This window comes from Drosophila novamexicana, unplaced genomic scaffold (assembly GCF_003285875.2).
Source record: "Drosophila novamexicana strain 15010-1031.04,08,12 unplaced genomic scaffold, DnovRS2.1 tig00000387-arrow-pilon, whole genome shotgun sequence".
Classification (NCBI taxonomy): Eukaryota; Metazoa; Arthropoda; class Insecta; order Diptera; family Drosophilidae; genus Drosophila; species Drosophila novamexicana.
The window spans coordinates 1086181-1111515 of NW_020824800.1; the positions used below are offsets into that span (position 1 = coordinate 1086181).

General features: G+C 38.4%; 2 protein-coding genes across 2 annotated transcripts; one reads left to right on the forward strand and one right to left on the reverse strand.

Moving 5' to 3' along the window:
- Positions 1 to 3818: 3818 nt before the first annotated feature.
- LOC115759895 lies at positions 3819 to 4355 on the reverse strand. Its single transcript, XM_030701012.1, has 2 exons — positions 4162 to 4355; positions 3819 to 4092 (listed from the first exon to the last, which is right to left on the reverse strand). Exons 1-2 carry the CDS (start codon positions 4289 to 4291, stop codon positions 3938 to 3940), a joined length of 285 nt encoding a protein of 94 aa, XP_030556872.1. The 5' UTR covers positions 4292 to 4355; the 3' UTR covers positions 3819 to 3937.
- An 11422-nt stretch (positions 4356 to 15777) lies between these two features.
- LOC115760223 (ribokinase) lies at positions 15778 to 17376 on the forward strand. The gene is made up of 2 exons (XM_030701476.1): positions 15778 to 16025; positions 16082 to 17376. Exons 1-2 carry the CDS (start codon positions 15877 to 15879, stop codon positions 17160 to 17162), a joined length of 1230 nt encoding a protein of 409 aa, XP_030557336.1. The 5' UTR covers positions 15778 to 15876; the 3' UTR covers positions 17163 to 17376.
- Positions 17377 to 25335: the final 7959 nt, after the last annotated feature.

Here is a 25335-nt window from a genome sequence, read left to right on the forward strand (position 1 = left end):
CTTCTGGATGCAGAGCCCAATCCGGCCCCTACTCCCCGATGCCATACAATTTTAATTGCACAATGGCAGTTCTTTTGTTTTGCAGCAACAATTTTAAAATGAATTCATGGCTTGTGTGCCGGGCGCTCTATTGTTTGACGGCTCTAAATCCGCAAGGAGTTGACTGCAAATAGAACTTGGCCGAGCCCAAGGACCCGAGAACTAGCATCTAGGAGCGAGCTATTTAATTGAAACTTGCTGTGCGACTCCGTTGGGCCAGCCAATAAAATGTTTAACTTTGATTTAGTTAAGGGATTTCAAAATAAATTCGTTTTAAGCACGTTAAAAATCATCAAAGCAACAAATCTAGCACAAGTCAAAGCAATATACATTTATTTAAAGACTTTAAAGGTTCCTCAAACAGATTTTGCTGGAAAATTATTAATGCATATTTGTATTGCTGCAGCAAATCTTTTTGCCAGCTCAAACTTTGATTATTTTAAGAAAAGATAAGGAACATTTAAGAAATGTCGGCCTTTGAGTTTCAGAGTTATTAACACTCTCTCCCTTGAACAAATTCATCAAAGAGGGAAATCCTTTCCTTTCCTTGTGGCTAATGAATATGTGCTTCAAGCACTTTTAAATTCCATCCGCAAGCTTCACACCACGGAACTAATTGACTTTCGCTTTTCAACCTCAATATTTTAAAATATCTGTGTAAAATACAATATGGAGTGAAAGATAGTATGGATATTCTTACAGTTTATATCTACAATTTAAGGCACACACTAATAGAATTGTTGTATAAATACAAATATTTAGTTGGATTTAAATAGTTTTGCTTAGCCCTCACCCATTGGTAGCTTTGTCTTAAGCGAATGCTCCTTAAAGAGTATATACCATAATAAAAGTTGAACACATATGAGAGGCTGGAGAGCATTAGAAAAGCCCATCTAAGAATTCTCTATCAAGTACTTCATCAGTTTGTAAATGGAGCACTCGCATTCACTCTGTGCATCTGCCACTATCTTGTTGAGAACTGTTGTTGGCCTGGGCTGGTCGTAAAGTCGCACACATTCTGTTAGCCTCTTAATGAGCAGCTCTTAACATTTGGGTCTAATCCCAGGACAAATCTGCGGGAAGTGCGTTTGTGTGTGTCGTAAACATGTTTTCTATCTAAGATGCGGCTGCTGGCGGCAACAAAAATCCCACAAAAAATAACGGACCACAAAAATTAAACAGCCGCCTGACGACTTAGCTGAAAATGTCCAATAAACACATATATCTGACCCCGAAACATAAAAACCTGCTCAGTCGATAACATTTTATAACTCGGCCAAGTGCCATAACTCGCTGTAATGGCCAAGAGCAGCCCCCGCCCCCATGCAAGGGCTGTGTTCCTGGCAAGAGTTTCAGCCTCTTGCTAATGAATTAAAGCCCCTGTTAATAAAACTTAAGCAGGCAGTCAGACATAGCATTAAAGATAATAAATATTTGCATAAAACAAACAAAACTAAACCACAAACTGGCAGCCATAAAAATAAACTTGAAATTATTTTACACTTGGTCATAAACTCATATAAATTTGGGCGCATAAATCAAATTAAAAAAAAAAACCGACAAAAAAACAAAAACACAAAAAGATGAAAACCAAAGGTCGCATAATTTAGTATAAGGCACCACGGCACCTACATCAGCCAAACAAGGATAAATAAGAGACAAGAAAGTAAAATGTTTATTGGCAGTCGAAGTCTTAATACCCTGCCAGCCAAAAATAAAATGTACATATTCAAGCTCTTTCATGAATGTTTATTATAGAAGGGACATAGTTAAACATGAAAAGTCATGCTAAGCTTGGCTTGTTTTGAAATATCAAGTATTTCTAGTGAACTTTGCAAAGGCGTCTATTAAAGCAATAAATTAAATGGAAATTAATTATGTTTGGCATGCTGAGTAGGCTGAGGCTGTTATTTATTTTGCTAAGAAACCAAATCCACAATCTCTAGAGTCTGCCGTGACACTCTTGGCCAAAGCAAAAAGCAGCAGCTAAAGTAAGTTTTTGCCAAGTCCACTTCCATATCGACATTCCAATTAGAAGCATACAATAAAGTGGGTAAAAAGCCGCTCACTAATGATATAGGATTATATTAGACACATTTCATGAAAAGTTATGCTACCCCTGGCTGAGAGTGTAAAAACCAAACGGAAAATAACAAAACAAAAAAAAAAACAAAAACAAAAACCAAAACAGAAAGCAAAAAGTGTTAATGAACAAAATAATGAGTTCTAGTGCCCAGTTTTCTGCCACAAAACATTTTATGACACTAACAGCTAAACGCCACGGGGATAACTTCAGCATCAGAGCCACAACAACAACAACAACGGCACACACACACATATGGAGAACCACACACACATAACTAAAACAAGAATGAATGGCCATTTTTAACACGCCGAAATTTATATACCCTTGCAGACTTGTCGCAATTGTTCCCTTAAACGCAAAATGATATAAGAATTAGTCATTAGTAATTGCCAAGCTTGGACGAGATAACTTGAATAGGGATATATCAGGAAATATCAGGAAATATAAGACTTAACTTAACCTAGCCAAAGTTTCAAATAAACAACTTTAAAGGAGACTAGCTTGCAGCAAATTAGAGAGACTGACAGAGGGGTGCCTGGCAATATCGACTCGGCTGATCGAGAATATTTATTCTTTCGATATTGCTAACTTGATTTTGGCTTATGTATTCATATGTCGAATGTCATAGATAGGGATAGGTAAAGAATTGACAGTTGAGTGGAGTGGAGACTACATACTACGTGCTCTACTGTGTAGATCAATAGTTGGGAAATTCGATACAACTCTACACTCTACCAAAGAAATTATAACAAGGTTTCAAAATATCATTAAGAACTTCATTGAAGTTTTAAATGTACTTGAATCAAGAATAAAGCCCTTTTTTAAAGTACTTTTTCAGCTCACTTTTAACTTTTAAATACCATGAAAATAAATTGCAATTTAAAGTAAGAAATACTTGATATTTTGACAAATTACAATAACCTCTGAAAGGGTATAAAAAGTGAGCAAGCGATAGAGAGAGAGAGAGAGAGAGGACACGCTGCACGCTGGCAATAAATAATCAGGAAAGTTTTCGTTGAATCGAATTATCACCCCCTGAGGTGCAGTTCCGTAATGAATTTGTTTTGGGGTTTTCTTCGGTACGGCATTTAGTTTCATTACGTTTTGCTTTGGCTCCACTGCGGCTGCGTGACCCAACTAGTCTAACCGACCCTCCCCCCACACCTCACACACACACACACACCCCCCAACCACCCTGGAAAACTAACTGACGGCCCTGCAGTGTGGCTGAGTCGGTTTTTGATTCAGTTTGCTCAGTTGGTTTGTTTATTTGTCCGTTTCTGGCACTCTGTAGAGTTTTATTAGTTTGTTTGTTGTTCGGTTTTGTGTGTTTTTTTTTTATAGACAGCTTCTCTGGCTCTGTTTAGTACGGCGTATATATGTTTACAGTATGTAAATCTGCGGGCGCATATTCATTTGATTTGATGTGTTCTCTGTTGGCCAACAATTGTTTGCTGTCTGGGTCTGATTTTTTTTTTTGGATTGTGGGTTGTTTTGGCATTGATTTTATTGGCCCAGCTTCGATTTGTTGACTAAATGCGAAATTGAATTTTGGACCAATACGAAATAAAGCTTAATTTTTTTTTAGATATCAATCTTATTCTTTTATCTCTAATGTGACCAGAAACAACTTGCAATTATTTTCTAAAGTTGTATTTCCAAAAAATATACAAAAACCAAATTAGACATAAAATATTAGCGCACGCACGATTTTGTGTATTTCTTAAATAGTATCCATAAAATTAAAACTATGAAAAAGTTGTTATAAATTGCACTTAATCCGTAAAATTCCTCTATTGGTAAAATCCCAACTTATTTTGGCTCATTTTCCCGAATGATGTAAAAATGGAATGTGCCGTGCTTATTGGAGAAACAAGCGATATGCGGCATTGAGAGCAAGAAACACATTTCTACCCGTGGATCGCCCATACTGGGAAATTTGTCATCAGTTAGTTCCCTGTAAGCAGCTGCAAGGAACAAGAGAGACAAACTCAAGACAATTAGCTTCCCAATAATATTTTGCGCTTGAAACTTACCACGTATCTGGGCGAGAGTCATAGTATGGTCAGGTGTGGTGCACTTGGCATTCAATAAGACACGCCCCACATTGGTCAGTATATTGGGATGATAGCGTCTTACCTTATAGAAATAATTATCTAGAGCCATTATTAAAATATAATCAGATTTATAAAAGACTAAAATTTGAGACTTGTCCACACAGTTTGCTGTCTATAAATAAAATGATAAAAAGGTCACAGCACTCTCTGTATACCTGTTTTATCATACTAGAAATTCCCACCACTTTTCTTTTCCCTCCCACTGCTCAACACGACAACACACGTTTTTCACTCCCTCTTTAACTCGAACTCTCTCTCACTCTCACTCTCTCGCTCTCTGCATCAGTCTCTCAATGCGTTTGTTCCTCCACCATTTCTGGTGGTGGGTTTCTTTCAAATTGAGATCGTTGACCGTTTTGAGCAAGTTGGTGGTGAAATCAATCCGTGCGCGTGTCTTGGCTAGCCTTAGTGCAGACACAAACCTCAAACTGTTATACAGGGGCAAAAGAAACACAGAAATTTGTAGACCATTGACCAACCGCACATCTGAATTAAATACCCTATATATATTTTAATAGGCGAGCTCGGTACTCCTTACCTGAACTTTACCAAACGGCATGCCGAGCGCGGCGATAAAAAACTTTTACCACCATTATTATTCAGCGTTAAGGCTGCATAAAAAGTAAGAAACAGTAGCGAAAGATGGAGGGGGTTGAGAGTTTGGGAGAAAGCATGCAAAATGACTTCAGACAAAAAAGTTGTTCTTACAATATTTTCACACTTGCGGCAAACGAAGAAGCAAAATAATTACAAACTTGGGGGCGAGGTAGACAAAAAGGACAACAGCAGCCGAAACCACACGCAAAGGCAGCACGAAATAAGGCTGAAGGAAATGTAGCGTATAGGCCATCACATACCCTGTAGTCAACGAAAAAGTGTTATAAACTTAATTTTTAAGGTGTACTTTCATATTTTATAATTTTAAGGTTCTATATGAACAACCGAAAATAATTGTATATAAAATAGTTTTTAGATCTATAAATTCTGCTTTGTTCATTTTATCACCAGATAAAGGGTATAGAAATATTAAATTAATTTTTATTCAGTATTTTTTTTTTATGATCATATTAAAATCCTGTTGAAGGTCGAACTCTGAGGGGATTTCGGGGACAAACAAGTCGACAAAGTCATTTTAATTTAAGTTGTGCAACATTTCAACACTTTGGTAAGTGCATTTTCACAGCCTGCCTTTAGGCGCTTTCACTGCGTTAGTTGCGTTGTTTCTCTCTCCAATGCCAACGATGCACACACACACACACAGCTCACTCAGTAAAAGGTGTGGGTGTGTATATGTGTGTGTGTGTGCGACAATTTGGGCTTCGTGCAACGTTCTTAATTTAAATGTTGCCTATTTTTGGGCCATTTTTGGCAATTCGCATATTTTGTGGCCAATATTTGTGGGCAATATTTGTGGCACTTAATATTATTGCATACTTTAATTGCTTTTATTTGCCTAGTTTACAGTTAAATCACCTTAAAAGCAGTTTAGAGGGAATAAATATATATTATTTTACGCCAAACACAGAAGAGAGCAAATTAAATGTGCCTTTTAATAAAACATTTTCAAATTTCATATAATCTATATATAATTGCAATTAAATTTATTTGAGCAATTTTTATGACATTCTAGACAAAATTGAATGCTCTTTAATACCAAATTTCGTCACGCTAACAAATTAATTTTTTTTACAAAGTCTAGATATACGAGATATATGAAATTGACAGAGATATTTAAACATAATAAGAGTTTAAACCAAATACACATTTTTACTGATTATTTCAATAGAAGCAAGTCAAATAAATGCACAGTTGTATGACGACAGCTTTAATCAGACAGACAGACATTTCAAAGCTAACAATCCTGATGTTTACATGTCTACATATAGTCCTATCTCTTTAGAGTAGCTTTTTAGGAAACTAGAACTCTGTCAATTGAAACTCAAAAACCGCAGTGTTTGCAGAACTGGAAGGGAGCTATGTGAATCTCACGCTCCAGCTCCTAATGCCCAGCTGCCATTGAAGAGCTTCCTACAGGAAAGGAAACCCAGAGACCTCTTGTTAACAGGCTTAGGCTCAGCTTTGCCTTTTGAAGAATTTTTAATTTTAAAATAAATATAGTCCAAAGAGAACAAGTAAATATATAAATATAATAATATACCTTTCGGCGCAATCTCAACCGTGGGCGTCGATAAACAAAGAGGTCTATCTGAGAAATTTGGCTAGAAAGAAGAAGTCGTAAATTTAAGGCAATGCCAGCTCATTAAGAGCTCGCCTTCTGGGCTATCTGCGTAAGAACACGCTTTTATCAATTTGTATTGTTCAATGTTATTTAGTTTGCAATAATTTATTATTATATTATTATAAAGTAAGAACTGCCAACTCAAGTTTTTACCGCCAAAGGCTTCTTCCCAAATATGTTTGCTATTTGTTTAGTCAGACGATTTTGAATTAGAAATCATTATGAATATCTGATATATCTGGATTCCAATGCTGAAGCACCTTTCATTCAGCCGGCTTGCATCATCCGCTCAGCTTGTTACGGCCACGCATCATAACTTGAAGCTCATTAAAACACATGCGCCGCTAGGTGAATGACAGCGAAATGTAAAAACTGCGAACACAGTCAGCAAAACTATACCACACACACACACACACACACATCCAGGCATACACATGCGCGCATATGTGAGCTGTAATTGCACACACACACACACACACTAGCACTCTCTGAGGTATCTGCGCATTGTGCATTTTGTGAATAAAAATTTGCAACGAACATAAAATTCGCTGCGGAAGTTATTTCACGCTTGGAGCGAACCTCTGCCGCTGTTTGGGGAGGCGGCACGTCAAAACTAACTAACGAAGTAACAAACGCCCAAGTGGGTGGCTGTAGTAGGGACAGAGCGCTGCTGAAGAGCTGAAGAGTCAGGGGAGGAATTAAGCAGCGTAACAAGCTGTCAGTATATGAGTCACTGTTATTGTATGTGTGTGTGTGTGTGCGTGTGTGTGTGCGTGCCTGTGTATATATGATTACAGCGTAATTGGTTTCAAGTTGCGGCCACGGATACATGCACAAAAAGTCGTTGCAACAAGTTTAATTAACATAAAATATGCAGCAACAACAGCAACAACAAAAACTTGCATTTAAAATCAAATTACTGAGCGTCGGCTTCATGTTTGCATGTATGCGCGTGTGTGTATCTGTGTGTTTTTTAATACTATCAATTTTACTGTAGCATACTTCTCGGGGCTCTGGCCATTGGCCATTCATAATTTGTAGAAAATCATTTTTCCGCTGTTTTCTCTTATTCATTTCTATAAACACAGCAAGAAAACCTTTTACAATTGTTGTTGTTATTGTTGTTGTTGTTGTTGTTGTTGTTGTTGTTGTTGTTGTTGTTGTTGTTGTTGTTGTTGTTGTTGTTATTGTTGTTGTTGTTGCGGCCGACGCATTTATTAATTCCAATCCATTTGCGCACTTGATTTACGCCCCACATAAATCCCTTAATAAATGAAGCACTCGCAGGCACTTCGAGGTCGTAACTGCCTCTTGGCTACCAATACACACACACACACACACACACACACACGCACACACGTTCATTTAAGCAATTTGCTGTTCTGCATTAATAATTGCAATATTCTGCAAATGGAACACAACAGTCGGCACATTTTCTTGGATTATTAAGTATATTCTGAAAATCAATTTCAGTTCAATTCTCAACATTTTTGATATCTTCGAATCTATAAGCTGCCTTAAAGTTAAACTTGGAATTGTTCAAAAAGCTTTGGAAATTCTTAAGAATTTGATTTGTAAAAAGACAACATTGTGTGTAGTTTAAGGTGGACATGACCACTTCTCTCCGTGGTAAGCATCTTTATTATCATTATCATTGAAATGTCATCAATAGTTGTGCAGCATTAGCCAGATAAATCTTAAGCACTTATATGTTCCAATTTATGGACAAAAGATAGTCATCAGATAGTCAGTTATAAATAGAGATAGATAGATGTATATGATATATGGATTGATGGACTTCAGCTTAGCTTAGCTCAAACAGAACAAATCAATTAACCAAATACAGTGCCAAATGCAGAACTGAATTTGGCTAGCATTGCACAATTTGTTCAACTGTCAAACTGTCTAATTGAGTGTAGACCCACACACACACACACAGCACACCGCAACACCTGAATGAATCGAAGTTTTACTTGACAAGTCTCAATATATACATATATATACAAATGTATGTGTATATACACATAAACTGTGCTCCATATCTACCCAATCGACTGTCTCTGTCGTGTGCAATCAATTTCAACTAAATACCGTCTTCATGCATAATTGCTTGCCCGTGTGTGTGTACAGTGTGTGTGCGTGGGTGTCTGTACTTATAGAGCGTGCTTAATATGGCAATTAAAAGATGATTCCAATTAAGAGTTTACTGTGTGCATGGCACAATACACGTATCTGCCACGCCCCATTGTGCGCAAATTGCATTAGCATTAGGGCGCAGAGCTCTATTAATTGCCATAATAAACAGGACATGCCCAGAAATTAGTTAAATCAAGTACACATTGTAATACAATTTAAACCTCATGCCCGCAACTAGCGTGCAATCAGAAAATTACTTTTGAATAAACCAAAGAACAAGAGATGCTAAATTCCCTACAAGCACACAAAATAAGCTGGCTCGACTTGAAGCTATGCTATAACATAACTGACAGACTGAGATTTTCGAAAATTTAATTAATTATAGCTTAAAGAGACTTTAACATGTGCTTAATTAATGTCAGAGGGTTGTCTTTGATACTGGAATAGAGTACATGATGATACATTTTTAAAGCATGCGAATTAGCTTAACTATTCTATCTATTCTTCACCCTTTCGGGCTGAGCTGAGCCAGGCCTTGGCAGACTTTTTTCGTGTAAGTATTTGCCAATCTTGGTTAGACTCTTCTGCCATCGTCAGTTGGTTACAGGGTAGACAAATAATATAATATTGCAGCCCTAATCTATAATTAAATCGTGTAAACTTTCGGCTGCGTTTACACGAGTGCATTAATATTAATTGCTTATATTTAGCACTATTAAATAGCTTAATTAAATTTCCACTTAAATTACTGCGCACTGTTTGCGCAAATATAAAAAATATAAATGGGTTAAAACAAAAAAAGTGGTAAGCGGCCACAAACAATTAATCAGGGACAAGTGCTAAGCGGGGGATTGTTCCTGGACAAACAAACAATTTACATAAATTAAACAAACTAAAAGTGCTCTGCACATAATTAGAAATATGATACTCGACACACTGCCCACAATATTCAATTGATTTATGCAAATAGCAAAACCGCATAGCAAAATGCAAATTTGTCAAACAACTAAAGCTAAGAGTGCTCGACCAGGAGATACCCTTTAGCCATGCAAAACATTTCAACTTTCTTCATAAGCAATCGGGTGTCCTTCGCTTGGAATCTCGAAGCTTGACGGATTTCTCAGCTAAAAATTAATAAGAATATAAGTAAAACACTTGAAGGGATGCTTTTTTCTGTCAGTTACATGCAGTGCACAAACAATACACCCTGTTTACCCAGAGTACAGGGTATAGACAGTTGTGAGCAAATGAATTAATACACAGTTTATAAATTGAATATAGTACAATGAATTATATGCGTTTACAAAGTATTTGCATGTTATGTTTATGTCAGGTTCTTGCATGTTATATCCACATGTCCATGTCCTGCCCCCCATCTCAATTTGTATTCCATGTCCTGTTTAGTTTGCGTTTTGTGCGTGGCAAAATGCAACCAAGTGCAAAACCAAACCGACCAAAAATTGCATAATAAATTTAACATTAATTTTATTTTGCTTCATTTTCTCATCATTTTATTTTTGTTGTCCTGATTCAAATTACAAATTACTTTTCATCTTTTATGCATTGTATTTCCGTATAAATAATTAATATATAATAAGTTGCGAATGAAAAACATATTATGTTTATCTAAAACATCATGTGATATTCATTGAATCCGTATAACTTTTGCATTAAACTGTTTTTCATTCGATTTTCGACCAAGAATCAGCAACAAGTACGTCTCATTTGAAATTCAGCGCACATATTTTGCTTATAAAAAAAAAACGGACTCCAACAATAAGTAGATTTTCCCAGCCGAATATTTTAATTTATTCATTGCACACATTTCAAATTAAAAACAATTTTTTACATTCTGCCAATTAAAGTCAAGGAAATTGAAGGTTATTTTTTACAATCTCTAAAGCGGCTGACATATATTAATTTCATAAATGTTGCGTGCACACTTTAATGAAAAATGGGAGCACTCAAAATTAATAACACAAAGCGCACATCTAATGCAAATTGCAGTCAGGAGACTGCGGCTATGGCCAACTAGGGGTTGGCTTGGAGCTTGGGTTTTGGTCTGGCGTCTAATGGGCTGTCAGCTCATTGCCGCTGCTGCGTTTGGCCAGCGACATCCCAGCCCACCACTTTGAGGCGTGTGTGCAGTAATTATGAGGGCATTATGTTGAATCCACAATCGTTATTGCATGGACATGCTGGGAAGCTGTAGACATGGACGGTCAGGACGATGACGCGGACGCGGGCGAGGAGAGTGACAAGGATGCTGTGCTGCCATGGACCCTGCTTCTTGCGACGCTCCACATGCCGCAATATTTGCGTTATGCATAAACTCAGCATGTTTTCACTATTTGTGTGTGCGCGTGTGTGTGTGTGTGTAGATCCGAGAGCTGACAAGCGGATAGCTGAAGTGTGAGTGCCACACCCGCCTGTTGGGCTGTCTGCTGTGTCTAAATTGCGACAACATTATTTAATTGAAACTAATTTGCCATTTTGCGGGCGCCATCAAAATATTTAATGCTGCTCCAAGGGGCGTGGCAGCCTCAGCAACTCCTGTGCTGTGCTTGTTTTGTTGACCGGTCGCCAATGTGGGTCAATTTGTGCTCTAGCTCGGCATTTGCCACCAAATGTTTGTAGATGGCTTTAAGCAGGCCCCACTGAGCTGGCACTCTGACTAGGAGTTTGCTCTGAAAATAGACTACACAGAATCACAACCTGTTTCTCAACCATTTCAGACACCTGTATCGCTTGCCATATTTCTCACCTTGTAGAAATTGCACACACGTAAAAAAATTAAGCGCTTTATAGCATGCAACTCGTACAACGAGTTATATGAGTACTATGGGTACTATGGTGCCATGGCTACTAGAGGCTACAGCAGATGCTCTGTTTACTTTAACGACTTGTCCTGCAACAACTGCATCAGCAGCAGCGCCAGCAGCAGCAGCAACAACAGCGAGGAGAACAAAAAGTTATAGCTGAGCAGTCTAGAGATGAACAGCTATCGATGTTGGCTAGAAAAAGGCTAAACATTTGCAGCGTAGCAAACCAGGACTTTCAAGAAAATAAACTCTGAACAGAATTCGGTTTCCGTAGCAAAAGCAATTACTTTTTCGGTAGACTGCATATGAATATTATAAGAGCATAATTAATTTTATGTGATTGTATAATATATGCATGCACATAGTAGAGTGTACCCAAACAGTAGATATCCTGTCCCAGTAGATGTGATCATATTTTTATTTTAAATAGGTAGACAATGTAATATAGAAGAGTAAAACTTTCGACCCCTACAGTAAGTTTGAACGTCTATTAAGTACTACACAATTGAATGTTAATCTGTGAATTATTTAAGCAGCGTGATATTTTTGTAAAATGTGTATACTATACGAAAATCTAGACAATTTATTTGATGTATCTTTGATGTATTTGCAGATACATGCGCAATCACTCTGGGCTAATGATTATCCAGGCAAGTTGTTATGATTTCTATAATCCTTAAGCAAAATTCAGTCTTATACAAACCTAAACATATAATTCATTTCTTTGGTTTTTGACATTGCGTTCACCATATTTTCAGTATTCAAATATAAAATGTATAATAATTAATTAAAGTAGGAATTTGACGGTGAGGCTTTGTATCGAACTGCGGATTAAACCAACAAAATAGCCATAATAATTGAAAAAAAAAAAGCTCAAGTCACAGCATTGTCAGACACACACACACAAGTACACACACGCACACATGCAGCATGACACCGCCGGCTGCAGGCGTGGCATAAAGTGAGCAAAACGCACGTGACGCTCATCAATTTGGCGCACTTTGCCTTCGCCGCGCTGTTTTTAATGCGCTCTACCGACGACGACGACGAGGACGAGGACTAGGACGAGGACGAGGACGACGACGATGATGATGATGACTCCCATTCCCAATACCACTCCCACTTCCACTCCCTCTCCCACTCGCTGGATTCGTTACTGTTGCTGCACACGATCCTGAACCTGAACCTGGCTGACTGCATCGTTCCGCACATGCTGTGCACGTCGTTCCTTACTGTCTCAGTATATGCATGTGTGTGTGTGTGTGTGTGTGTGTGTGTCACGATTTTGCATATTAATTGCATTAAGTTATAGCCACCGACGCCGCCGCTAGATGGCGCCACATGCGCCGCATAGCCCATGGCTTGCAGCTCCAGTGATAATTTCAGCTTGGTAAATCCACTTTGCTGCACATGTTTGGGGCTTAGTTGTCCTGTGCTTAACTGCAATTCGAACTGGCTCGCCCGCAAAACCCGAAAGCCCTGCACACACACACACACACACACCCACACACACACATTTACTATTTATAATACGTGCAGCAACTTAAGTTAACTAAACAACCTTTGTTGCCATGTTCCAAATGGTTCGTCCACTTGAATTTATTTATAACAACATTCTCAATGGGAGCAACGAAATGCGATACGCAGCAAATACATCCACAGCTACATATATGCAGATACATATATAGTTTTTATACATACAGACAAATATTTTCAGATATTTCAAAATGTTTGCTGCCTGTTTGCTATTTTTAACATGAGTTCATTCATAAGCAAATAAAAGTACTATAAAATATGTTCTCTTTATACTGGCCTTGACGTAAAGATGCCAATATGCTTACATATGAAAAGTATCTCGATATTATATTATAAAATTGTTTAAATATAGAACTTTTATTTTTAACTTCATTTGAAAATCAGGTAATAACTCCTGTTTAAGCAACATTGCTTTTGTACAATTTTTAGATAACCATTTTTGTATCTTATAAGTTGATTAATTTTAAAAGAACTGCATTTACGACGCTACTCAACACTGAATCTAATTCTTATGAATCATGATGTACGTACATGTAGATCGTATCAGATCTCGCTATCAGAGGATTTTGACAGAGTTTATTTCGGCTTGCACTATATATTTTATAATTTAACATAGTTGACATTTAGTTAGTTGTTTCTTGATGTTGTTGCATTAAACTTAGTATCTAACGGCTGCTTAATGTTATTGTTGTTTTTGTGATGTTTCGCCAGATTTCGCTCCATACTTCTTTACATTCCATATGCTTATTTGAATACTATTGAATGTAAGGAAGCATGGAACTCTCAAAGGCTAAGTAAGCACATTTTTAAGAACCATTACAACTAACACACTCTTAACTTTAATATCTTACTTGCGTTGTTGCATTTCCATTTGCCGTTTTCCCAGTCTGTTTCGCTGCTGATTTTCACTTAAATAATGACAATGGTGAATGTAATTGCAACAACAGTTGGAAAAAACATTTTACACAATACTCTAACTGCAATTTTCGGGGCAATTCTTAGCCAACTATGGCGTTTTTTTTTTTGGTTTGTTTTTATTTTATTTCTTTTTGCTGTTTTAGAACTAAATCCTTGGTATCCTTGTGCTTCTTGCGCTGCGGCTGTGGCTTGCAAATTTTCCTGTTTCTCGTTGGCTTTGGTGGTTTTACTTTTATTTTGTGCTTTTTGTTAGTGGTTGGGGTAGATGGGGCTTAATACTTTTTGCCGTGCGTTTTTATAGTCCAACTGCAATAAAGCAATTTTTAAGCGCAGTGAAGTGTGTTTATATGTGACTGGGCGTTGTGGGGCGTGGTCCTGAATACAACTCTTGTTCGCGTTGTATCTGCTTTTGTTTTTACTTTTTTTTTTTATTTGTTACATTTTTCACGCGCCTGCACAAAAAATTCATAAACTTTTTGCCAGCTGCTTTTTTTTTCTTTCGTTTTTTTAATGCTGATTTTTTGCGTGTGGGTGTGTGTGTGTGTGTGTGTGTGTGAGTGTGTGAGGGCGCCTCACGGCGCCCGCAATAAAATTGCGCCCTTTCTGTTTGGACTTTGTTTTTTATGCGCATATTTTGCGCCACATGGCCAGAGAGACAGAGAGGTCCACCGCGCGTGCCCCACTGCCGCCGCCTGCTGCGTCTCTGTGTATGGCTTTAGCTTTGCGCTTAAACGATTTTTTCTTTACATTTTTTGTTATATTTGTTAATTTTTGTGCTTGTACTTTTTTCTCTGGTCACATTCCGGCAACGAAATGTGCCACACAAAACAAAATCCGCGTAGCTCACAGTTTCGATTTAGAAACAGATCCAACCAAATCAAATCTTAAACCCATACACGAGATGGAAGTTAACTGCGTGCCCTGGCAAATGCGACTGTCCTCTAAGCGCAGTGTAAACAGACGTTTATATAGGTGCCTAAAATTAAAAACTCGCCAGCCCTCGATACCGAGACCCACATGAAGCGTCGCAGTCGACCCGCTTGCAGGTCAAGTCCAACACATGTGCTCCGTTATAGTTTTTACCTACTTGAAGAGCATCAACAAATGCGACGCTCTTAATGGCAATACCCACGCGGCGTCGCCGTCGCCGTCAGCGTCAGCGTCAGCGTTGTTGATGCAGGATGTGGCACATGGATGCAATCTGCAGACACCGCAGGCGTTTCCCAGCGCCCGCCTAAAGTGTACCGAGCCAGGCCAGGCCTGGCCAGGCCAGATCAGTCCAGCCAGTCAGACCATGTCAGACCATGTGGTGCGCAGTTTTACAGCAAATCAACAGCTCGAATGTCAAATGGTAATCATATGTTCAGGATTTCGATCTAGGGAAGCTCGCATTCTAAACAGTCAATGAAAGAAATACAGGCTTAAACAACAATTAATCGAGCAATTAATTATGCTCAATTTCAAACAATTATTATGTAAATATCTTACAAGCTTGGCGTAGTTTTAGCCGAATTGTGGTTTTGATCTTGAAACTTGGCTCTTTTGTATTTAAAAAGAAAGTATTTACGAAACTTAATTGACCTATATTTTAGCTCATATATTGATTATTGTGATGGGTCTACCTCAAAAGGATTTTGTTTCGTATTAGTTCACGCTTCAGATTGGTCGGTTTTTTTTGCACCAGCTTGGCTTAAGTTACTGCTTATAGTTACCAATAAATAAATGGGTTCGAACCGGTTTATTTAATTTCCACCAACTATAACAACACCTGTATTAACTGTGAACTCCACCTTTAGTAGGCAGCCGTGTGGCAGGTACTCATTGAAGTTCGACGAACGTCAAAACTTACGAGTCATACGAAATGGTAGCACAACATTTAGAAACCTTGTAAGCTTGTTGCCAAACAGGCTTTTTTAAATTGTTCTGCAGTAAGTTTTTGTACAGAAAAAAAAAGAGTGTTTCACTTAGCCAAAATTTGCTACTATGTATAAAGCTGCTAAAGTGAATTTTAAGTCAATTATTTTAAAAATCAAATTATTTGGCCTAACAAAATTATCGAGCGGAAAGCGCAAGAAATCCAAAATGGAGCTGGATGTGCTAGTGTTTGGTTCATCAAATATTGACTACATTACGTAAGCGCTTCTACACAAATCCATTGCTTATCCATGGAACCCTTCAAATCCTGCAGGTATGTCAATGAGCTGCCCAGGCCCGGGGAGACGTTGTTTGGCATGTACAGGGAACAATGCTATGGCGGCAAGGGCGCCAGCCAATGCGTAGCAGCTGCAAAACTGGGCGGCAGATGTGCCCTGGTGTCCAAATTGGGCCAAGATAAGCTGGGCGATGATTACTACGAGTATCTGCGGGAATTGGGGATCAATGTGGACTTTGTGGGTAGGGCAGAGGGTAAGCAAACCGGCTTGACGGAAATCATTGTGGCCGATAATACTGAGAACGCTATCATCGTGATGGCCGGTGCCAACGAATGCCTGAAGACCCCCGATGTCTCCCGCGCAAAGAAGGTGTTCAAGCGCGCCAAGGTACTGATATGCCAACTGGAAACGGATGAGAAGGCCGCCCTCTGCGCGCTGAAGCAATTTAAGGGTGAATCCATTTTGAATGTCTCGCCGGTACCCAAAAATATGAATGTGGAGCTGATCAAAGCGCCAACTATTTTGTGCGTCAATAGGTTGGAGGCGGCGCAGCTAACGGACCGCGAGGAGATCAAAACACTGCAGGATGCCAAGGCGGCTGCCAATGATCTGATAGACAAGGGTGCCAAGAGTGTCATCATCACGATGGGACCACTGGGCGCTGTTCATTTGTCAAGTAAGGATCGGGAAGTCTGCACCCAGTGTCCGGCAGCGCCAGTGCGCTTCTTGGCCGACACTTCAGGCGCGGGTGAGGCCTTTTTGGGCAGTCTGGCCTACCACATGTCAATGTTTCCAAATCTGAGGCGGGAGAGTCACATCAGTGCGGCCAACATTTGTGCCGCCTACGCTGTTGGCCACCGTGGCACTCAGCCCAGCTTTCCGGGCCCGGAATTGTTCCAGGCGGATCTGTGCCATGCGTCGCCGGAGTACAATGTGATACCCGATAAGGCTCCAACACCGGAGCAAGCTGTATCAGAGTCTCCGTCAGCAACCGCAGGCCCACCCGCCCCAGAACCAGACCCTAAGCCGGAGCCACCAACGGACCAGGATGAAGCACAGGAACCAAATAAAATCGAAGAACAAGAAAAAAACGAACGGGAATCAATTCCAGCATGAGAAACACCTTTTCTAAACTTCATGATTTTTTTAATGGACAGAACAAATAGTTTTCTCAAATTCTGGTTTTTACAAAACGCTAAATAAACGAAAAGAATATTTCTGCAATTTAGATTTATGTCCTGCATGCCATGCCGCAGGATTTATAGGCGCTTAATTAAGCAGACCATTGCTGAAATGTTTTTCCCAATTAACATTTTGTGACCAGTGCAATGAAACTTAATCGAAGTGTAATGAAAATTGTCAGCGTGTCAGCAGCGTTGGTCAAAGTGAAAAAAATACGAAAAATACGAAAAAAAAAAATAAATTCACAATGGCGTATTTTAATTAGCAATTTGCTGTGCGGCCTGTGCATTGCCCAATGTATACCCTGTAATTATTTTAGTTGGAGATGCAGTATCTACAACGATGTGAAGGATAAGTGCACTGCAATATACTGACTAATTGGATAGGATTGCACCAAATGACCAGAAAGCAAATATTTCACAAATCTGTGAAATTAATAAGGCAAAGCATATCCCATAGTCGAATACTCCGAACTTAACAGCTCGCAGATGCCTTAATGTATGTTTTTAATGCACTTTGCGCCAATTTTATGCACTTTTGTTAAATTATAATTTCTGTGTAGCAGCAACAAATGGACAAGCCAATGGCAAGAGTTTCGAGAGTTATGTGCCTATAACAATAATAATAGCATTGAATCAAAAAGGCGGCTTGGTCCGCATGTAACTAATTATTTAAATGCTATTAAAGCTATTAACGTGTACATATTTTAATTCAAATTAATTAGTGAGCTGCATGCGTAAAGCGGATAATGTTAATACGTTGACAAGGATCTAAGTGGTTGAGGGATTTCAAAAAAATAATAGCAGAACGACAATTTTAAAGAGCGGAAAATATATTTTTTGTTAATCCTTAAAATCACTCTTAACTAGTCTATTTAAATAGAGTTGAGCAACAAAAAAAAAATATATAAATAACAAAAAGGACAAACATATTTTAGTTTTTAAAAACCTCTGGGATTATGGAAAAAAAAAATGTAATAAGCTGAAGCAATGTACATTATATAACTAGGCATATTTTCAATTTGAATGGAGGGTTAAAATATCAAACTAAATTTTATATAATTTTCACTTAGTAGCTGAACATTTGTTAACCTCAACTATAAGCATATAAGTATATACATGATATGTTATAATAGATTATTTCTTTATATTTCCGCTATATACGAAAATAGCGATGAGCCGCATTATTCAGCACTCGCATACCATACCGCAGCCCCACACAGATACTCACACATTCGCACACATGCACAGACACAGATTTCTCTGGCGATTTCTGCGCTGGCTGTTACTCTGTTGTATTTATAACAATTTGCGGCACTCTCCATAAATAGCCAGAGACTGCTTGAAAGTGCACACCAGCGTGTTGAACTGAACTTTATCAAGACCTTTTTTAGTTGGATTTTCTTGCCTTCCACATTTAATGCGCTCACTTTCGCGTTGAACTGTTTTGAATTCCAACATCTTTTCAAACATATTAAAAAGTATTTTACAAATATTTTTTTACAAGCGACTTTTTAGGAGCACTGCGCTTGAACACTTGATCAGTGTTTTTCTGTTTTTAATTTTTTTTTATTTTTTTTTATATTATAAACAAAGCGGAGAGGGCAGGCCGGAGTCAACCGATCTGCACAGCTCGACAACAGAATCGGTAATGCACTAAAGGATGCAAAAAATATTCTCAAATTAATTCTTGGCGCTGTTTGTGGCGGCGGCCCCCAACGCGTTGCTGCTGCCCGTTTCGCCCGGCTATAACTGTACCGGCAGCCCGAACGCACAAGCGCTACCCCAAAAAGATCCGAGAATCAAGAATCAAAGAATCGAGAACTCGCAACTGGCAACTGGCAACTGTGCCCGCCAGCACCCACTCCGCTCACCTACCCGTCTGCCCAGTGCCGGCGATGATGAGAACTTTCATTTCATTTGTATATGTATTTCAATGTATATATATTTATTTCGTACATATTTATAACTTTGTCTCGTCTTCTTGTCTTGCTTATTATACATGTACATAAGGCGTATAGCTATTGATATATAGCTTGTTATATAGCTAAGATCGTCCGCCCAAAATATACCAAAGACTTCGTCGTTGATGTTGTTGTTCTTAGTGTTGTTGTTGTTGTTTTCGGGCTTTTGCTTCCACATTCCGCCTCAAATGATCCACACCACTGATCCTCTTACGCAGGCGCATCACACACACACACACACACACACACACACACACCAAGCAGGCTGTCTATACTTAGCCGCTTTGGTATATACGGAAGATTGGCCGATCGTGGAACTGCTGGCTGGTTCGAATGGGCCTCGTCGTCGAAATGCGAACATCGTGCTTTAAAAATAACATTCAAAAACCAAACAACAACAATTGATAGAGATACAATTATAGTGTATGAGTATGTCTAGTCCCACACGATCTAGCATTACGATCCGATTGTGTTTCGGGTTTTTGGCAACATGTAGCCACATCGGCAATTGCCATAGTCCAACCCGGCCATAGGCATCGATTTGCCATTTCTTTTATTTGCTTTCTCTTTTTTTTTTTTTGCACACTCTCGAGTCACTCGCTTTTTTGGGGTTGACATATTTTTGGAAATGTCAAAATGCGTTTGAATTGCTTAATTACTTTTCTTCAACACACACACAGACACACAACCGAACTCATTTGGCTACGTCCCAAATGTGGATCGGTTTATCACTATGTATCACTCGCATGTACCATAGTACAGCTCCTCGCTAAACTTTCCACAAACAATTAGAATTAAATTTTGTTTGTGGACAAATTGGTATAAGTTTGATTATCTAATTTAATATCATAATTAATACTATATATTATAGATTATATAGATTAATAATTTAGTTAGCCAAACGACTTTAAGTAAACATCTATTTAGCAATGCGTTGAAGTTTGTAAGAACACTAAGCTAATAATAATGTATATATGCTTTAATTAACGTGTAATTCTTTACTTTTATCCGATCAACATAAATATTTAGGATGAAGTTTTGACAAACATTTATTATTGCAAAAAATATATTTCCTGAATGAAAATAGGTTATATTATATTAAATTATTGTTGATTTCTATATATCCGTTTGATATTTGGGTGTCATATATATCCTATACAAATTTCATTTATAAGCACCGAAGCCAATAAAGAATCTCTCACAGCGTGGGCCTAAGAGAAGAAGAAAATTGTCTACTGTATGCATGTAAATGAGTGTATTCTTAAATTTGTATATATGGAAGGCAGCTAGAATATATTTACAGGCAGAAATTCGCGTTATAATAATATATGTTGTTTATCATAAAATGCTTAAAATACATTTGAAGTATTCGACATGAAACACTTTTAAGGGCTTAGAAAATGTTCAAGTTTGGCGCTGCGAAAAATGCACAAAAAGCTAAAACACAATTCGCCTTTTAATGTGCAAATGTAAAGCTTAACTAATGCACACACTCTCACATTCACACTCAACTCACTCAGGCATATTCGCAAAACTTGCAAGTGCACACACACACACACACACGTATAATGTATGCATCTGATAGATACAGATACAGCAAAAGAAATGGAAGATGTCTCTGCTTACATGCGAGCGAAACACACAAATGCAATTTAATTTTTTTGCTCGAATTTGAATGATTTCTCCTTTTTTTTCTCTCTCATCTTTGGCGCGTATGAAATGTATTTTCGGGTGGCAATAATAGCTTCCAGAGAGCTTCTCGTCCTTGCCGTTAGGTTGATGAATTTGTCTGTCGCTGCTGTGCCATAAAAACATAGGCACCAACTGTTGTCTACATATGAATCTCTTTAAGGAGTACACAACAGACTCACACACACACGCACAAACACATGTATACATATAACCCCTAATCGTTAGGCCACTTATGCAGATACAGAAACCCTCAAATGCATTGGAAACTACATGACCATAAAAGCGCAAACTGCAGTCGAAACATTTGTTCAGTAAGGCCTTGGCTAATTTATATTTATAAAATTATAGATGAATCAAATTCAATTGCATCAAAATGATAAAATAATATGTATATCCCGTCGTTCCAATTGCTAAGAAATCGTTTAACTTGTGCTTTCCCTGCAAGATTCTCAAATGAAAGGATATCAGGCTCTAGAAATTGCCGCTCTTCATTCTAAACTTTTAATATATAGCTCTAGTTGGGAGTATTCGACAAGCAGATACCCTATCACTCAGAAAAATGAAAATGCACCAAAAATATTAATAATAATAAGAGAGAGGCAATTATTTTTAATCAAATAAACATGCATGCATTCTCTAATCATGGATGCCAGCCCAATGATTACCTTAGCCCCGAGCCGAGATACCGTCACGAACATTCTGGCAAATTTGATGTCTTTATACTCTGAGATGAACGCGTTCATACTTAGATACAAACGGACCGAAGCTGAACAAGAATATATATACTTTATGGAACCGGACATGTCTTCTTCTGCCTATTGCAAGCATTTGCAAAACCATTATACCCTTTTATCGAAGGGCTCAGGGTATACAAAAATATCATTGGTCCAAAATCATATCTTGACACGTATTGTATTTATTTATGTGTCACGCTCATTTTGTATGCCATATTTTGTGGCACATTCTCGTAATGCGTCACACAGCCGCAAAACAAATCTTCAACATTTGTTTTGTTTTTTTTTTTTTTGTTTTTTGTCAGCTTTCCTTTGTTTTTACGACAGCAATTAAATTGCAGAATTTGATTTAATTTATTTTATTGATAATAAAAAGTGAAAAATCTTAAAAGGCTGCCTCGCTGTTCGTCCGCACGGCATTACATAAAATTTGATTTTATTTGCTTCCCATTTGCCTCCCGAAGCACCTTCCCCTGCCCTAGCTGCCATTTCAACTTCAGTATGCAAATGCGGGCATTGCGCGCTTGTCACATTGGAAAATTGAAAATCCTTTTATGTGCAAAACGTGACAAGCGATTTTAGATTTTATGCCCCTTGACGATGCATAAATATAGAAACTTGAAGTGAACCTTTAAGAGCATTGGCGTTTCATACAAAAATGCATTAAAAATATTATCCGAGTGACAGCAACAACAAAATTCATTTTTAAAGGGTAAAACATAAAATGCTTCTAATTATTGCACTATTTGGCATAAGAGGAAGAGGATCTGGTGAAAGATCGGACAGTTAACACAAAAGCCGTTCAATTAAGCATACCCCATAGTGTGGGGCTAGGAGCAAAAGAAACAGCTGCTGTGTGTGTGTATATAGAAGAAAGCTAGCTGGCTTACGATAAAGGGTATCCCCGAGTCGGTTCAGTATGTTCCCTAGTTTAGGTTTTTGTTTATAGCGAACATGGTGGCATATATGTATGTATATATAAATTGTCCCATCAGCAGGCACTTTGATGCCACACCCATTTAATCACAATGCGCCCACTTTGGCATTGTCTGTTACGGGTTACATGTGCAACACACTCGTCGGCGAGATCTGGACATGGACAAAGCCCTTATTGGGCTACCTACCATACCACACTTATCCAGTGCCACATGTGATGACGCCGCCGTCTCAGGGCTCTGCCACAGCCACTGTCAGTGGCCCCTTGCAACGTTTGTCTGCCGACTGTTTCGTAATTACGTGGAAGTCAAGCCCGGCAAGCGGACACATGTAGAACATGCCACATGCCTATACATGTACCAATAGCCGGTCCGATTCGTATACCAGACAGCATACTCGCATGGACTCATAGCCATGCCCACACTTATTCTTAAACTCGTATTCGTACTCGTATTCGTACTTGTATTGTATTATTGCACATAGCTCTGGGTATGAATGAACTCAAGTGGCGGCCTTTTTATGTATTATTTCAAGCTATTTCATACAAAAAAGTCGAAACAAAAGAAAGCAATTTAAAAGGCAACAAAGTAAAAGTTTTTAAAATTATATCAAAACAAAGTCGAGCAGTAAATATATAGTTGAACACAATTTCATATAATAATAGTTGACGTGCATTTATTGATTTTCTTTTTAATTTGAATTTAGAGTTTATAGGAAGAAGAAGGTCTTTAAGAAGGCAATTATGTTTAATTAAACTCCTTTAATTGAGCTTCAGTCTATTAGTCCTGACTTCAACATACTCTGTCCACAACCACAACTGAATACCTTCAGCCGATTTTTTATAGTATGCGGCTTCTAGGCTCAATTTTCTTGGAATTCTTTCCACTGCTAAGTAGGTTTGTTAAAGTATTTCACATTCTTGCAGATAGTTTTACCAAAAACACGTTTCGAAGAATAATATATATACATATTCTTGATCAGTATCAATATCTGCGTAAGCCTGTCTAAGCGTCTGCCTCTTTCTCTCTATTTAAACGCAATTTTCATCAAACTCTGCATAGGTCAGTCTTTCTTTTGCAGGCAGTAATGGGTCATAGGTCGCACGAAAATATCATTAATGAAAATCTACTTTGTCTTATAAGCTATATATGAACAAAATCTTAACAACAATGGAACTCTTTTAAAGAATGCTGCCTTAGATCGTATAATCGATCAAAAATTAATTTGTTGCATGAAAAGCTTTCTTTGCAAGAACCTCAGGATTCACTCTGTTGCCAATATATGAATCAAAATCATTTGAAACACAAAGTGAAGTTTTTGATAAAATTAACTATACCAGCTTAAGGTGAATACATGCTAAACAATCTTAATTTGTTAAAGACACTAATCCCGCATTTCGTGACAAGCTCATAAGAAGATTGTTTACCAAAAAAAAAAAATAAAATAAATACAGAAAACTTTGAGCATATTTCGTGCCAGATTTTTGAGTTTTGCAAAACTTTTCTACCATTTTTTTTCTAGTTCCAAAAAATTGATATTCCAGGCAGAGAGAGTGCACACCCAAAAGTAGCAGGCGTCCCGCCAAATACTGCTACATTAGCCCCCGTCTGCCAAACAAGCTGCCCGTACAGCTACCCGTACAGCCTCGCCGATGTGCCAGCAGAGCAAAAAGTTTACGCAATGTACCGTAAATTGTGTGTTAATTCAATTATGCCCAAGTTATCGCCTCCCCACAGTGGTGGCCAGGTCTCACACACACACACACGTGCCCAGCTGTGTAATTAAAATACCAAATGTTTATTCAGGTAAATAATTTCAAAGTGCAGGTGGAAAAGCGTCGGCAACTGCAATAACAAAATTGATACCACTTACCAGCGCGCTCTTCTCATTGTTGTTGTTGCTGTTGTTGTTGTTGTTGTTGCTGCTTTTCTTGTTTATGGCCAGGTTAGTAAGTCTCGCTGACTTTTGGCAAACGCCGCTGCAAAAACAATCTTATGTCAGGCACGATGCCACACACCAATTCTCTGTCTCCTGCCCTTGTCGTTTGCCCGATGCGCCAGCAGCGCCTTCATTCAAGCGTTGAAATTTCCAACGCAAAAGTTCTTAACAAAACTTTTCATTAAAGTTTTGGCCAAGAGGAAGACGACGGCGCAACAGAGCCAAAAGACATGGAGGAGCTAGGAAAAGCGCGAATAACTTTGCCGCTGGCAGGCGCTGCTAAACGTCATTTGTGGGCATGGCCGAGTGCAACAAAAAAAATGGAAGTATTTGTTTTTCCTCATGGTAAGGGCTCAGTGTATCTGTGTGTGTATGTGTGTGTGTGTGTGTGCATGCGAATGTGTGTGGGCAAAGGTTTTTCTCAAGTTTTTAGTCGCCATCCGCAAAATGTTTTTCTCGCATTTCAATTCACCACAAAAACGTTTTGAGAAATTATTGCGAAAGTTTTTCATAAAATGAAAGCGCATAAATTTAGTACAAAAAGTGGCTGTTCGCGGCGAGCCGGGTAGGCGTGGGGCATGGCTAACGGGAGGGTTAGATAGCTATAGAGCTGGTTAGAGCCAAATGCCAAGCGGCAGCAATGCATGCGTCTGATATGAGCGCACAGCCCCACACATGCACACACTCATGCGCTTCATGTGCACCTTTGTGCGACATGTTAAGTTGTAAAATTAAAAAAATAAATAAAACAAAAACAATCAAATTTAAAACTGGAACAGCAGTTGCAGCAACATAAGCCAACGACTGCGAACAACTTTTCGGGGATAACAAAAAAGTGTTGCAA

Bases quoted from the DNA above. Each gene is read 5' to 3' on its own strand.
- LOC115759895 (XM_030701012.1), bottom strand. From the start codon at position 4,291: ATGGCTCTAGATAATTATTTCTATAAGGTAAGACGCTATCATCCCAAT. The intron at 4,093-4,161 runs GTAAGTTTCAAG...TGTTCCTTGCAG, and splicing joins GACTCTCGCCCAGATACGTG to CTGCTTACAGGGAACTAACT.
- LOC115760223 (XM_030701476.1), top strand. From the start codon at position 15,877: ATGTATAAAGCTGCTAAAGTGAATTTTAAGTCAATTATTTTAAAAATC. The intron at 16,026-16,081 runs GTAAGCGCTTCT...CAAATCCTGCAG, and splicing joins TCAAATATTGACTACATTAC to GTATGTCAATGAGCTGCCCA.